This window comes from Salvelinus alpinus, chromosome 17, assembly GCF_045679555.1.
Source record: "Salvelinus alpinus chromosome 17, SLU_Salpinus.1, whole genome shotgun sequence".
NCBI lineage: Eukaryota > Metazoa > Chordata > Actinopteri > Salmoniformes > Salmonidae > Salvelinus > Salvelinus alpinus.
In genome coordinates, this window is record NC_092102.1 from 28,202,919 (window position 1) to 28,220,004 (window position 17,086).

At 42.8% G+C, this 17,086-nt stretch overlaps 1 protein-coding gene across 1 annotated transcript; it reads right to left on the bottom strand.

The window, feature by feature from the left end:
• Positions 1-143: 143 nt before the first annotated feature.
• On the bottom strand, positions 144-15,551 carry LOC139542666 (solute carrier family 2, facilitated glucose transporter member 1-like). Its single transcript, XM_071348381.1, has 10 exons — positions 15,112-15,551; positions 11,768-11,863; positions 9,943-10,103; positions 6,967-7,207; positions 6,613-6,775; positions 6,013-6,200; positions 5,785-5,889; positions 5,423-5,524; positions 5,096-5,299; positions 144-4,062 (listed from the first exon to the last, which is right to left on the bottom strand). Exons 1-10 carry the CDS (start codon positions 15,127-15,129, stop codon positions 3,859-3,861), a joined length of 1,482 nt encoding a protein of 493 aa, XP_071204482.1. The 5' UTR covers positions 15,130-15,551; the 3' UTR covers positions 144-3,858.
• Between the last annotated feature and the right edge of the window lie 1,535 nt (positions 15,552-17,086).

Here is a 17,086-nt window from a genome sequence, read left to right on the forward strand (position 1 = left end):
CCAATAAAATTTGATTTGATGTGGTAAAGATATGGCAAAATTGTACAGCAAAAATAGTTTTATATGATATTATTTGGAAAACTTTCAACTCTGTTTAAATGTGTTGAACATAAAAATAACAGAAAAGACAACCATGAACATGGTTCCCTGGGTGCAGCTTGTTTTTATTGAGACAAATATCCAGCTACGATACAATATCTCATAAAAAAGGGGAAAAACTGTGAATATAGCAGTCTTGGCACATTGTTTTTACATAAAAAAGAAAGCTAAAAATCTACACCCCCACCCCCTAGGCACAACACACAGAATTTGTACAGCTCACAAATAAATTATTTGTTTTAGAAAATAATATATGTCCCCACTCTGTAATTGACAACTTAGAGCTTACTTGGGATTACAACTACAGTTATTTATATTTTATGTTATTTACAGGAAGTGTTCATTCAACACTACAGAAAAGTCACTAGCCTAGTGACTTGTGGTGTGTACACGAGAACACACGAGAGAGAGAGAGGGACACAATTGCATGCATGCACGGACACACACAGCTTGAAACAAGTAGGGAAATTATTATACATTGTATTGATCAAAGACAAGGATAAAAATCAATAAATTCCTAAATGTTTTGCCTCAGATGACTGAAAGACTACAGTAGCTATACTTCTGAAAATCAGAGGACACACTACAAATCCCCATTTGTAGTCACAAAGCAGTCACCCTCTAAAATACAAGTGGAGTGTATGTAACATTTGCTAGTAAAAGTATATATATATATTCACATTTGCTGATATCATTGTCCTACTTATTAATGTTGGAACTTAGTCTTCGGTGTATAGATGATAGAAAATACCGTAATAAAAAGGTTTTATTGCTCAATATTTCATTTGAAAAGGTTACCCTGTGAACACCCCATTGTATTATTATAAACTCAGCAAAAAAAGAAAACGTCCCTTTTTCAGGACCCTGTCTTTCAAAGATCATTCGTAAAAATCCAAATAACTTCACAGATCTTCATTATAAAGGGTTTAAACACTGTTTCCCATGCTTGTTCAATGAACCATAAACAATTAATGAACATGCACCTGTGGAACGGTCATTAAGACACTAACATCTTACAGACGGTAGGCAATTAAGGGCACAGTTATGAAAACTTAGGACACTAAAGAGGCCTTTCTACTAACTCTGAAAAACACCAAAAGAAAGATGCCCAGGGTCCCTGCTCATCTGCGTGAACGTGGTTAGGCATGCTGCAAGGAGGACCGCAGATGTGGCCAGGGCAATAAATGTCTGTACTATGAGCCGCCTAAGACAGCGCTGCAGGGAGACAGGACGGACAGCTGGTCGTCCTCGCAGTGGCAGACCACGTGTAACAACACCTGCACAGGATCTGTACAGTCGAACATCACACCTACGGGACAAGTACAGGATAGCAACAACTGTCTGAGTTACACCAGGAACGCACAATCCCTCCATCAGTGCTCAGACAGTCCAGCCTCTCTCAGCCTATTGCGGACAGAGGGCTTGTAGGTCCTCACCAGACATCACCGGCAACAACGTCTGGACCAGACAGAACTGGCAAAAAGTGCTCTTCACTGATGTGTCGCGGTTTTGTCTCACCAGGGGTGATGGTCGGATTTGCGTTTATTGTCGAAGGAATGAGCATTACGTCGAGGCCTATACTCTGCAGCGGGATCGATTTGGAGGTGGAAGGTCCGTCATGACCTGGGGCGGTGTGTCACAGCATCATCGGACTGAGCTTGTTGTCATTGCAGGCAATCTCAACGCTGTGCGTTACAGGGAAGAACTCCTCCCTCATGTGGTACCCTCCCTGCAGGCTCATCCTGACATGACAATGCCACCAGCCATGCTGCTCGTTCTGTGCGTGATTTCCTGCAAGACAGGAGTGTCAGTGTTCTGCCATGGCCAGCGAAGAGCCCGGATCTCAATTCCATTGAGCACGTCTGGGACCTGTTGGATCGGAGGGTGAGGGCTAGGGCCATTCCCCCCCAGAAATGTCTGGGAACTTGCAGGTGCATTGGTGGAAGAGTGGGGTAACATCTCACAGAGAAAAAAAAACAAACTGGCAAATCTGGTGCAGTCCATGAGGAGGAGATGCACTCCAGTACTTAATGCAGCTGGTGGCCACACCAGATACTGACTGTTACTTTTGATACCCCCTTTGTTCAGGGACACATTATTCCATTTCTGTTAGTCACATGTCTGTGGAACTTGTTCAGTTTATGTCTCAGTTGTTGAATCTTGTTATGTTCATACAAATATTTACACATTAAGTTTGCTGAAAATAAATGCAGTTGACAGTGAGAAGACATTTCTTTTTTTGCTGAGTTATTTAAATGCATATTCCAAAAGTAACATTGAGGATAAACAACAGCTACAATTTGTTAAACAGATCAAAGGGCAGATACAGAAATGTTATAAATATAGTTCAATAATACACTTGATAGGCCTGGTTAGTTGAATGATCTAATTATGCAATATAATTTGAAAGTTTCCATTTTATTGTTGAATATAAATCAATTGTGTTGAGAGAATAAAAAATAAAAAAAGTTTTTTAATAAAATGTGATCTAGTTCAACAATTTGGACAAGACCATGCATGGTAAACTGTTGGGCAAAAAAAGCTGGTAACTCCACTACACCACTGTTGCTAGTATAGTTTGACATTTCATTTTATACCAAATGTGCAGTATTATTATGCCAATGGACTGTGGTTGAGGAAATGTAAGGTTATTTTCAGGGAATGGTGTGCTGAAACTACTAAGTCCCACTTAGTCACAGTAAGGTTTTGTGCAAAGATCAAGACTATTGTAAAACTTAAATTAAGTTAATTCATTAAATAAAGAGATTAAAAATACATTATTACTGTTGGTATTCCATTACAAGCATTAGGTCCTACCAGAGTCATATATTAAGATACAATATAACACTTCACTTAATAAAGAAAATATTTGAGGGATATATAATCACAAACATCCATGAATAGAGTTGGCTTCATAATTAATTAATTTCTAATGGTGTAAATAGAATGCTTTAGCAAAGATAGTTCATATTGCTCCTCAGTAACAGAAGAGCCAAGACACAAATAAGTAAAATATTGACATTCAATATCTTGGCTAGGTCAGGGATATGGTGCCTTGTTATAACCTTTTGTCAATAAGATTGGTCAGGGGGTTTTGTTTTTATTGTCAGAGTTTGCTGGAGTAAATTGTGGATGAACAGTTGGAATTGAGAATGTGTCTGCATAGTTTGTGGTGATATTAAGTATTGGATAAGTGGAATGGAAAGCATTGTTTAATTCAGTGTTTCACTTTGTTATCTTAATAGCAACCTAGTCAGCCCTTTTAAGCTGCAGGTAGAGACCAAAATAGGATGAAGAGCTATTTTCCCTTTCAGGCTGATGAGGATTTAAACCAACAAGATAATGAAGATGTCTCATAAATGCCCTTTTATGATAGCTGGCTCTGGTCTACTTATTCCCCTCTCCCCCGTTTGCACCACCCGATCAGACATGAAAAAATTTGCCTGTGAGATGTCTCAATACTATAGAGATGTAAAATGGAGATGGCCTCAATGGTGCTGCCCATGCTGTCAGACGCCATAATGAAACATACAACGTTGCTATCTCTATACATCTCTATTGTGAATTCGCAGTTTCATCCCCCCCCCTCCTGGAACCCCATGCATACTGCAGTCATCAGTTTACCACAGAGAGCAGGAGAGGTGGGACTCTGAAGGCCTATAGGAGTGGCACTCGTCCCTACACTAGAAAAGCCCAGGCATATGTTGCCCCCCAGTCTATCAGTAGTATTGAAGGAGGTTGGGAGTGTTGTCGTTGAGCTTAGAGTTGAGAGTCGGCTCCCCCAAGGCTGTTCATCTCATCAGGAGCGTACTTTTCTCCTGACTGTCCAGCCTCATGGCGGAAGCCGGCGGAGATCTCATCAAACGACCGTCCCTTGGTTTCAGGCACCTTGAAATAAGTGAAGATGAAGAAGCCCAGCAGTAGCACAGTGAAGATGATGAAGACGTAGGGGCCACACAGTTGCTACAGAGAAGACAGAAAAGTAACATTATTTTCACATTTTTCCATTCAAATTGAATTTCAACTTCAAATTGAAAATGGAAGTCATCAGGGCTATTATAAAACTACAGGTATATAATATATACTGTACTATCAATGTACATTGAGTATACCAAACATTAGGAACCCCTTCCTAATATTGAGTTGCACCCCCCCTTTTGCCCTCAGAACAGCCTCAATTCGACAGGACATGGACTCTAAAATGTGTTGAAAGCCTTCCACAGGGATGCTGGCTCATGTTGACTCCAATGTTTCCCACAGTTGTGTCAAGTTGACTGGATGTCTTTTAGGTGGTGGACCATTCTTGACACACACAGGAAACACAGAAAAATCCAGAAGCGTTGCAGTTCTTGACACAGACAGATGTGACTGGCACCTACTACCATACCCTGTTCACAGGCACTTACATTTTTTGTCTTGCCCATTCACCCTCTGAATGGCACACATACACAATCAATGTCACAACTGTCTCAAGGCTTAAAAATCCTTATTTAACCTGTCTCCTCCCCTTCATCTGCACTGATTGAAGTGGATTTAAGAAGTAACAAGTAATCAATAAAGGATCATAGCTTTTACCTGGATTCACCTGGTCAGTCTATGTCATGGAAAAGCAGGTGTTCTTAATCTTTTGTATACTCTGTGTATATTTAAGAAAAAAGGCCAGAGGGGGTGTGGTATATTTAAGCAATAAGGCACGAGGGGGTGTGGTATATGGCCAATATACCACGGCTAAGAGCTGTTCTTAGGCACGACGCTATGTCATATACCAAACACCGAGGTGCCTTATTGCTATTATAAACTGGTTACCAACATAAAAAGAATAGGAAACAACTATTTTTGTGTCATAACTGTGGTATATTGTTGGATATAGACACGGCTGAAATGCTGTTTCAGCCAATCAGCACCCAAACTACACGGTTTGTAATAATTGATATGCATATGTAATAGAGCCATCAAGGCAATAACACAGAAATCTGTGAGTTTTCTTTCTTCTTACCTCAACGTATTGGAAGGTCATGCCCACTATGAAGTTAGCCGACCAGTTGGAGAATCCAGCAACGGCAAAGGCAGAGGGCCGAGGACCTTGGCTGAAGAGCTCAGCCACGATGAACCAGGGGATGGGGCCCGGGCCGATCTCAAAGAAGGCCACAAAGCTAAAGATGGCTACGATGCTGACGTAAGACATCCATGGCAGCTGGTCCTGAGGAAAAACACGGGGGAACATCAGTGGAGGAGGCTGCCTGAGGTAGTCGTCTACATAAAATATGATATACGCAAATCCAGTGATTTTTAAAAATGTTTTTTATTGCGCCATTATACATACCAGTAGTGCCATAGCGATTGTCATCAGGACAGCTGAGAATGCCATCCCCAGCAACCCAGTGAGGTGAAGGGATCTTCGCCCAGCACGCTCCACGACGAATAGCTAAATAAAGAGAGAGGAAGAGAAGAAGAATGGTGGTGTTAGTGGGAGTTGGGAAGTGGATTCATTTCCAAGACACATTTCTGTTGTTACAGTCAGATGGACAATACATTTATCTCATAATCTATTATAATGGAAACAATAATGAATTTGATAAATTCCATTCCCACCCAAAAATCTTAATACTCATTGTTGAGATGCTCATATGATCACTGGGACTGGGCTCCTGTTTATGGATGTTGTACAGTGTTTATCAGACTTACAGACACAACAGTGAAGGCTGTATTGACCACGCCAGCACCAATCGTAGCGTAGACTGGCTGAGAGACTCCCGCCTTCTCAAATATCCTGGTGGAGTAGTAGAAAACCTGCACAAAAATGTAATAATTGAGTGGACCATATAGTTTGAAGTGCGTGTGTGTGTGTTTGTGCATGAGTTAGCATGTCTATTTGCTAGTCAGTGTGTGTCTCCCAGAGTGTCCCACACTCACAGCGTTGATGCCAGACAACTGCTGGGAGAGCTGGAGCATGACGGCGATGAAGATGGGCTGGCGGTAGAGTGGCGAGCGGAACAGCTCCAGGATGGTCACCTTCTTCTCCCTCATCATCTGCCTGGCCTCCTCCTTCATCTCCTGCATGTCGGCGCCCACCTCCTCAGTGCCTCGCAGCTTCTCCAGCACTGCAGGGAAATACACAACTCAGCTCCATTCCCTCCTGGAGAGCTACTCGAGGTGAAGCCCTTTGTTCCAGTCTTAATGTAACACACCAAATTCTATTAATAAGCTTCTGGTCAGGACCTTGATAAGTTCAATGGTGTGTTAGAGCAGGGCTGGAACAAAAGCCAGCACACCCAAGAGCTCTCCTGCTTTTCGTGGGAATAGGGGTGTAGGACAGGGATACTCAACTGTTACCCTACGAGGTCTGGAGCCTGCTGGTTTTCTGTTCTACCTGATAATTAATTACACACACCTGGTGTCCCAGGTCTAAATCAGTCCCTGAATAAATGGGAACAATGAAAAAATGCAGTGGAACTGGCTTTGAGGTCCAGAGTGGAGTTTGAGGGGTGTAGCAGTAGCTGGTCAAAGGCTTACCTTCTCTGGCCTTGAGCTCCTCGTTGCGGTTGATTAGGAGGAAGCGGGGGCTCTCGGGGCAGAAGGGTAACAGGATACACTGCAGCATGGCTGGGATGAATGTGAAGCCCAGCAGAAAGGGCCACAGAGTGGAGTTCCCCATTATCGACTCGATCCCAAACACCTGTAAGAAACAATATTTAACTACACTGTAATTATGCTGTCAATGAAAGATAAACTACCATGGAAATACACTGTGGTAAGGTTGTGAGTTTACTTGAGTACTGTATGTTGGTGGAAAGCCCATATTTGTCCAGATGATTGTGCTGTATCACTAGCTTTAAAAAATAAAGTCACCCGACGGACAGTGCCTACCTGTGCCATGAGGATGCCAAGGACGATGCCCAGCTGGTGCAGAGTGCCCAGTGCCCCGCGGAGCGAGGTGGGCGCAATCTCCCCCACGTACATAGGCACGAAGCCAGTGGACAGGCCGGAGTAGAGCCCCACAATGAAGCGCCCGATAATCAGCATCTCCCACGACGCCGCCAGCTTGGAGAAGCCCATGAACCCGGCGGCGATGAACGCCAGCACGTTGGCAATGAGCATCGAGTTTCTCCTGCAAATCATTCACAGAGGTCTTCACTTCCTAAAGCAACAAAAATGCTATACTGTTGTTGAGGTGCACAGGACAGCACAACAAACCGAAATGACCCATGATTACCACCAGTGGCGACGCGTCATTCAGGGCAGGTGGGAACCCCACCTGTTTGCCTGTTTAGCATGTTATTATTTTGCCATTAATACATGTCACATATCAGTTTGCAAACAATGTAAAACAATTATAATAATTGAGTTAATAAAGCCGCATACAAACATGGTCTCTTTTTTGCAGGCGTTTCAGCCTAGCTCAGTGCTTTCTGTGGTGGTGAGACACAGTTCTCTAGTTGCGCCGTGATTGGCTCAGTGTTCTGTCACTCATGGGGACACTACATCACCGCAAAATCTATGGGTGGAGCTAGACAATTCAAGCCCCCTGGGTGCTGCCATAGACTTACATTAGAAGTGCCAATCCAAGAAGGCTCAAGATCATTGGCCACAGTTAAAATGACATCAAATCACATTATATATACAGTAGCCTTGATTGGACTGATCATGTCAACATCATACTTTAAAAATCTTAGCTGGCATTCATCATCATGAATCAAGTCGACAATCTACTGGCAAATCGTTTTCAATCCTTGTCATATGAAGAGAAATTATAGATAAAGCGTATCGGTGCTCATCGGCCATAAACATTACACAACAAGTTGGAAATCGCAAATTCACCAATAAGTGCTAAGGCGCCACTGCAGCCCGGGGTTCGATCCCAGGCAGTATTACAGCCGGCAGTGACCGTTGGCCCAGTGTCATCCGGGTTAGGGGAGGGTTTTGCAGGCCGGGATGTCTTTGTCTCATCGTGCTCTAGCGACTCCTTGTGGCGAGCCGAGCTACTGCAAGCTGAACTCCATCAGGTCAAATGTTTCCTCCGACACATTTGTGTGGCTGGCTTCCGGGTTAAGCGAGCAGTGTGTCAAGAAGCAGTGCTGCTTGGCTCTTGACCTTCGCCAAGTCGGTAGGGGAGTTGCAGCGATGAGACAAGATTGTAACTACCAATTGGATATCACGAATAAAGGAGTAACGCCATGGGACAGAAAAGTTTGAAAACATTTGCCATGCTGTCAATCCAGCATCAGTTCTGCTGCATTCAAATCAACTGGAAACTCAGAACTGGGAAATCTCAGACTTTAGTTCAAGACAACTGGGAACCAGCTCCGACTGGGAAAATACCTAAAATAACGGTTAACCAACTCGGAATTCCAAGTCGGGATTTTGGACCTCTTTCTAGATAGAGCCCACAAGAAGGACTGCCGCGCCACCGTCCTGTTCAAGTGAGCACAGCACAACAAAGTGAGTCCAAAAATGTATTGTATGCTGCTGCATGAATGATGTAATATGCCAGGGACATATGTATACTGTAGCCAAGAAAGGAATACTAAGTGTATGTAACAGTATAACTTTAGTACGTCCCCTCGCCCCGACTTCGGGCGCGAACCAGGGACCCTCTGCACACAACAACGGTCGCCCACGAAGCATCGTTACCCATCGCTCCACAAAGGCCACGGCCCTTGCAGAGCAAGGTGCAACACTACTTCTAGGTTTCAGAGCAAGTGACGTAACTGATTGAAACGCTAGTAGCGCGTACCCGCTAACTAGCTAGCCATTTCACATCCGTTACACTCACCCCCCTTTCAACCTCCTCCTTTTCCGCAGCAACCAGTGATCCGGGTCACGGCACCAATGTAACAGTATAACTTTATGCCATCCCCTCGCCCCGACTTCGGGCGCGAACCAGGGACCCTCTGCACACATCAACAACGGTCGCCCACGAAGCATCGTTACCCGTCGCTCCACAAAGGCCACGGCCCTTGCAGAGCAAGGTGCAACACTACTTCTAGGTTTCAGAGCAAGTGACGTAACTGATTGAAACGCTAGTAGCGCGTACCCGCTAACTAGCTAGCCATTTCACATCCGTTACATGTATGTTGTGTAGTAAGCTGTTAGCCCATGTGCCTCACCGTAAAAATGTGGTCAATTTCCTCCCTCATAACAGCCTACTGTTCTGACGTGATGGTGCACATGTAGCCTATAGCCTGTTTTAGAGAAATGTCATCGTCGAATATTGTAAGAGCTTTCATTGTCTGCTTAAACGCCTCATTTATCCTACGGTTCTGACTTGTACAGGGACAATACTGTAAGAACGGCCCATGTTCTGGAATCTGTCGCTGTACATTTCAAAATACTGAACAAATAGGTATATTGACTACGTCCGTCCTAGTTCGCTCATTAATGTCTTAATCGAAAATACGGATTGCCTCTTATCTGCTCGTCATCGCCTTATGCCATAGTTTGTACATCTCAATTGTCAGTAGAAACCACATTTGTTTAAGCAAGTCAGACATGTCAGCTATGTTTTTTTAAAGGCAGTAAACGAGGCTGAATTAACTGTTTTGCTGCCAGGCAAGGCTCCGCTGATAGCCAGGTGTAGCAGTGGTAAGGTGTTGGGACTGCTGTTGAGACTCTGCTGTTGGGACAGCTTTATGGCCCTAAAAGTTTGTGGGCAACGTTTGTCACAATTATTGTGCAATTCATGTATTGTTTAGTGTTGTGTTGTGTAGTGGGCTTTGCTGGCATGCATCACATTTTTTGTTGTTGAGTTTGCCCCACCAAGATTTACATGCTAAAATCACCACTGATTACCACACCCTTTTAATGTGAATACCAGCCTAAAATACATTAACACTGCAGTTTTACCTGCCCAGGCGGTTGACAAAGAGGCCCACGGAGAAGGAGCCAAAAATGCCCCCGACAGAGAATATGGCCACGGAGATGGACCACAGGGTGGTCAGGGATGTGGTAGGGATGGGCTCAGAGTACCTGCTGTTCCACGTGTCATTCAGGAAGCCTTCGATGATCTACGGTACAATACAACATAACACATGAAGAATATACATAAACTATAGTCATCATTGAAGGTTGATGGAGACGTTAAATAATATAATTATCATACACACATCACAATTCACTTCATAGTAAATTACCAACCATAGTGAAATTATAGATATTTCCCAGAACTAAAATCTTGCATAATTGAGTCAGATGCTTGTTTAAATTCTAGGGAAAGATGTGTTATAAAAGATACTAGAACGAGGAGCAGAAGTAGGGTGGTAGCTCCACCCCCCTCTTTGCAAGTTACGGACAAGTATGTGCCAAATGTCCCCACCCCTTCCGAAATTGGAACAATGCGAACATTGCGAAATCATGATTTATCCAAATGATCGTGACAAAACATTGGAGCATGTTTCAACAAAAAAAGTTAATGTGATGACGTTGAATCAACGTGGAAAACTGATTTGGATTTGAGAAAGTCATCAAGGTAAGTGATTTTCATCTTTTTTTCCACCCAACTTTGAACCTAAATCCAATGACATGGCAATATTTTTCGTTAAGTGGGTTAAAATGTTCCTAGAAGTCACACGGAAGGACATGTCAAAATGCTGAATGAGATTTATAGAAGGGCACTTCATTTAATATAACAGGCTTTTAAAATGCTATATTGGTGCACAATGTCAACTTTTAAAAAATCAGAGGGATGCAAAAGACACTCGTTTCATCAGACAACTCAGTTACTCCTCTAGCCTCCCCTTAAATCCTGTGAATTTGACAACAATCTTTGTTATCTCTGCCAGGTGTAATGGACACACCACAATTGATTTGATCACAATGGTAAACCTTTCCCAAACTTCCCAGTTGGAGGCTTCCTGGAATAAGATGGAAATCTGTGAATCCTCCAACTGGGATTTCAGGAAAACCTGGGCATTTTGGGAAAGTTACTGGAATTCGCTATAATAGATGGTGACTTTCCACCCTAGACCGTGGAGGAAATTACACGCCTTGCATAACAAAGTATCAAAGAGGCTTGGATCCTAGTAGCTACCTGACTGGCCTACACACCTTCAGACTGATGCAATCTTTAATCTCCGCAACCATTTACAGTGCTTATGTGCTCAGGTGTCCTGAAGAGGCTCCAGGATTCACCGTTCGCCTTACACCGTTCCCAAATCACACGTGACGTACGTACGCCCGCACACACACACACAAATGTAAGTGCATGCACTCACACATTCTTATTTACAGAGCAGGCATCAGTGAAACCTCAAGTAACTTTAAGAAGCTGCTGGAGTGAAGTACATACAGTACCAGAGTCTCTCCAGTATATCTGCCAGACTCACTTAGCCAAGTGTTAAATTCAGTAGAAGGACTGCATCGTACCAGCGAGTCTCACCACGTCAGTCAAAGATCCTACATGTATGTGATGTATCATCTTTGATTGACCTGGCAGGGCTCCTGCTGGAGAGATGAGATGCAATCTGTCGGAACATGCATTACGGCACCTTTGGGTAGGAGATCTATGAGCGCCATGCATCTCTGAGGAACATCTTAACCTGCTGAGCTAGTCAGGGGTGTCAAGAAAGAATACGGTTTTCGCATTCAATGGATTTGGACAGGCTTCTAAGGGTCACAAACATTTAAAAAATGTAACTTGACTTAACTCTATACAGGGCCTCTTCTCACTCACCTTTTGGGGAGCATTGATGACCCCTGTGTTGTAGCCAAACTGCAGCGAGCCAATCACAGCTGTTCCCACTGCCATCATCAGCTGGAGCGTCAACCCCTGTGGGCACAGAGGAAAAACAAACATCTCTTCAGTTTAACAAAGAATAGCTAAAAGTGCTCTATCCTCTTCAGAACATATGCATTAAAGCATTAGCCTACAAGTAATTGTTGTTTTTTACTATCTTTGAGAGGATATATTTAGCCTAATCTGATTTTTATTTAAGAAGTCTCAGACTTGGATGAGAGGACAGGTGAATTGGGACTAAGACTAAATGTGGAATAAATGTGGACAAGAACTTGAGACCTGACTTGGACTCTGTGTTAACAAGTGATAGTGACTCTACGGTAACACTTGGCTGACACAGGTGGTCCGTTCAGTGTAATCCCCTTAGGGACTGAGGAACATCAGTAATGTTCTGTTACAGTAATATGCTAAAGTTGTCCTTGTTTTAGTTGTTTACGCTTGAAATGCGGTGCACATTTCTTTTTCATGGGTGGCTCTAATGTGAGGCCTGTTATGACTTATTTTGGAGAAGGATATTTCTGTAGTGAGAGTAGTGTGTTCTGGAGGGAACAGTTGATGACAAATGTTCTAGCTATGTCTGATGTTGGAACAACACATCTGAAGTCGGTAAACTGTTCACATAGAGTATCCGCTTTATTAAAAGTATGAATTGATCAGGACACCTGTCATATCCTTGAGCTTCACAGGTGCACCACCATTGTGACACTATGGTAGCACTGGCCGAGACTGGTGGTCCATTCAGTATAATCCACTTAAGGAATGAGGAACATCAGAATCAGGGCACGCAAACAGGACAGCTTGCTTACACAGGCCACACTGCGCCAAGCCACACGCGAACACTTAAACTTACGTAACAAACACACTTAAGTGCGTAGGCTCTTAGTGAGTGACACCCCCTCCAAGATGTGAAATAGTTGCAGTCACACTAATGTCTATAGAAGTTTCCCTCTTACTCACATCAACATGAAACTCTCAGTCTAAGCATTTCGCCTTATGTAATTCACAAAATATACAAACCATCTCATACACTCTGCTTTAGGTATCAGGATCCAGTTGAGACTTCGGTCCCACAGACAAATTTAACCATCCAGTTCAACCCTAACGCAACAGCAATACACACTGAGTGTACAAAGCATTAGGAACAACTGCTTTTTCCATGACATAGACTGACCAAGTGAATACAGGTGAAAACTATGATCCCTTATTGATGTCACTTGTTAAACTCATTCAGTGTAGATGAAGGGGAGTAGACAGGTTAAAGAAGGATTTTTAAGCCTTGCCAGGCTCACCAGTTTGAATGTCAAGAACTGCAACGCTGCTGGTTTTTTCACACTCAACAGTTTCCTGTGTGTATCAAGAATGGTCCACCACCCAAAGGACATCCAGCCAACATGGCAACTGTGGGAAGCGTTGTAGTCAACATGGCCCAGCACCCATGTGGAATGCTTTCGACACCTTATAGAGTCCATGCCCAGACGAATTGAGGGTGTTCTGATGGCAAAAGGGTGTGCAACTCAGTATTAGGAAGGTGTTCCTAATGTTTTTTACACTCTGACAATATACACTAAGTTTTACATCACAAACATCCTTTGTGTCAGGTCGTCTTAGTGACACCATCTCCAAGATCTAGCCACACATGTTGGGATCACATCAACAGGAAGCTATTCAACCCCATGTGAAATAGTTGCAGTCACAATGACATCCATAGAAGTTTCACCCTTACTCAAATCGACAGGAATCTCTCAGCTATTTCACCTTCTAGAATCTGCATCGAGAATCTATTATGTCAAAAGAGAGACGCACTAAGAGTAGCTTTACTCCTACAAATCTTCTTAGTGAAATTCTTTTTGGACCTTATGCCGCATGCACTACACCAATAAATACCTCTAAAACTGGGTATCAACAAAAACATATGTCCTGTCAATGCTTAAACAGCAAAACAATCTATATCTTATCTGTTCAGGTCATTATGGCCAAACAGTTCTATTTTTGTTTCATCAGACCAGAGGACATTTCTCCAAAAAGTCCAATCTTTGTCCCCATGTGGGGACAAACCGTAGTCTGGCTTTTTTAAATGGCGGGTTTGTAGCAGTGGCTTCTTCCTTGCTGAGCGGCCTTTCAGGTTATGTCGATATAGGACTCGTTTTACTGTGGATATAGATACTTTTGTACCCGTTTCCTCCAGCATCTTCACAAGGTCCTTTGCTGTTGTTCTCGGATTGATTTGCACTTTTCGCACCAAAGTACGTTCATCTCTAGGAGACAGAACGCGTCTCCTTCCTGAGCGGTATGACGGCTGAGCGGTATGACGGCTGCGTGGTCCCATGGTGTTTATACTTGCGTTATTTTGTTTGTACCGATGAACGTGGTACCTTCAGGCGTTTGGAAATTGCTCTCAAGGATGAACCAGACTTGTGGAGGTCTACAATTTATTTTATTTTCTTGGCTGATTTCTTTGGATTTTCCAATGATGTCAAGCAAAGAGACACTGAGTTTGAAGGTAGGCCTTGAATTACATCCACAGGTACACCTCCAATTGACTCAAATGATGTCAATTAGCTTCTAAAGCCATGACATCATTTTCTGGAATTTTCCAAGCTGTTTAAAAGGCACAGTCAACTTAGTGTATGTAAACTTCTGACCCACTGGAATTGTGATACAGTGAATTATAAGTGAAATAATCTGTCTGTAAACAATTGTTGGAAAAATTACTTGTGTCATGCACAAAGTAGATGTCCTAACCGACTTGCCAAAACTATAGTTTGTTAACAAGAAATTTGTGGAGTGGTTGAAAAACGAGTTTTATTGACTCCAACCTAAGTGTATGTAAACTTCCGACTTCAACTGTAGATGTTTTGACACTTGGTCAAACTCAAATAAAGTAAAGAATTGTAAGCATTTCGTTTTATGTAATTCACAAAATAAACAATCCATCATACTCTGCTTTAAGTATAAGGATCCAGTCTATACTGATATGCAAGTTTGAGACTTTGGTCCCACAAACAAATTGAACCATCCCGTTGAACCCTAACCCAACAACACTAGATATTGTCAAAGGTATACATTAAAAACATCCTTTGTGTCGAGTCGTTTCATGGCATGTGCCCAAGTGCAGCCCAGGCTATTCCATATACACTGCAAAAAAAGTTAACATTAGTAGACTATCCATAAGTAATGTAGACAAACCAAACTGTACATGCTAACAAGACTATCTTTGCCCATCAGCATACTTTGGCTACTCGGCTAATTTGACCAGTTTCTGGGTATCTCTTCGTCATTACCTTTCCTTCGCCTTCCATAGTGACTGATCAGCGAAGTATCGATGGTTGTCGGGATACCTCGCAGAAGACAGGACACAATTATGCAGAAGAGTCTTCTAGGATCCTTTTATCTCCAGTGAGGAAACTAAAATCCACAGTGCTTACTACACCGTCGTTAGCCTTTGCAAATACTGATAAAGTTTAAAAAATTTAAAATCCACAATTCATTATAACAATTTCATTATGCGGTCTTTACTTATCTATTTTATGATACGCAAGTATACCTACCGTTCGTTATAGGCTCCCATTGATACGTTCTTACTGGACATAAGCCGGTTGATATTATTCAATCAGCTTTCAATATTATTGACTGTCGGCAGCTTCGGAGCGAGCGATTCCGAGGAGTGGGAGAGAGCCTGTTTGTAAAATATGATTGTAATTGGCTGTGGATAGCTCGGCAGATGACGTAGATCATTGCGTCCTACTGTAGAAGAAAGTTCTGATGGACAGAGCCATTTTCCCACTTCAGTCCATATTTATGTTGCATGTGCTACTTTGAAAAAGTAATGCTAGTATCTAAGGCAAGAGTACTTGTTAATAGATTAGCAATTCAATTATCCATTAGTAACTGTACCTTATTGCTGTAATATTATGTATTGTTAGGCTACTTTAAAAAGGTAAAGCCTTCAATGTGTGCAGAAGGTATTTTAAATTAAAGGAGGCATATCCATGAGGTTAAATAAAGGCTTGATAAAGCCTACCTTCATCAAATGTCTTTATTGAAATTGTTATGAAGTTCTACAGCTGCACCATCGAGAGCATCCTGACTGGTTGCACCACTGCCTGGCATGGCAACTGCTCGGCCTCCGACCACATGGCACTACAGAGGGTAGTGCGTACAGCGCAGTACATCACTGGGGCCAAGCTTCCTGCCATCCAGGACCTCTATACCGGGTGGTGTCAGAGGAAGGCCCTAAAATTGTCATAGACTCCAGCCACCCTAGTCATGGACTGTTCTCTCTGCTACCGCATGGCAAGCGGTACTGGAGCGCCAAGTCTAGGTCCAAGAGACTTCTTAACAGCTTCTACTCCCAAGCGATGGAGCTTTTAATTAATATACAAGCTCCCAGAATAATTATTCTTGATTTTTCCAAATGTCAGATTGTTCTGATAAGATGTCACTAGGGTGTTTGTGTGTTTACCAACCACTATACCACTGATCAGAACATTCCCTCCATTGTTTTGGGCCAGCATAATACAGGTTGACTGACTAAAATAAATAAACAAATCCTTGAACGAGCAGCTTGGCATGAACGTTGATGCAGGAGTAAACAGCACACGACTGACAGGAACGACTCCTGGGTCAATGACTTGACCCAGGAGTCGTACTGGCAGCAATGACTTGAGCAGTGCCGTTTCTAGACATAAGCGACAACCATCTGCTAGGGGACCCCAAAACAAAAATAAATAAATGAAAAAGCAGCAGTTATTCTCATGTCAGTCACTTAATTAGGCCATGTCAGCTAACATTTTATAGATTGCTAGTTGAGTCTAGCCAGCTATCTAAACCTTGTAGTGGCAGAATTACTGACCGAGTACGCAAGGCATGTGCCCAGGGGCCCTGACCTCCAGTGGGCCCCAATTGATTTTGTTTGTCACTCACTCAGATATCATATGAATATTGCATAACTCATGGCAAAATGTGTGGAATGGCAGGACATATGCTTTAAAACTGCACATTTTCCTCTCCACCTCTTGGACAAAGTGTAGAACTGCAAGAAATTATAATTTTGAAAAAACGGCTAAATTTCCATAGGAGTCGTTCCTGTCAGTCGTATGCTGTTTACTCCTCCATCGTGGTAATGCTAAGCTGCTCTGTCCTGGATGTGTTTATTTATTTATTACATTTTCTATTCAACCTTTACTTTGTAAGATGGGTGCCACAGCCCTCAGGTGCCAGATCTGTGATGGCATGATATCAAAATATTTTCAGAAC

Coding starts and splice junctions, on each gene's coding strand:
- LOC139542666 (XM_071348381.1), bottom strand. Junction 7,208..9,942: donor TTTGTCAACCGCCTGGGCAG/GTAAAACTGCAG, acceptor AATGATTTGCAG/GAGAAACTCGATGCTCATTG. Junction 6,201..6,612: donor GGAGCTCAAGGCCAGAGAAG/GTAAGCCTTTGA, acceptor ATTTCCCTGCAG/TGCTGGAGAAGCTGCGAGGC.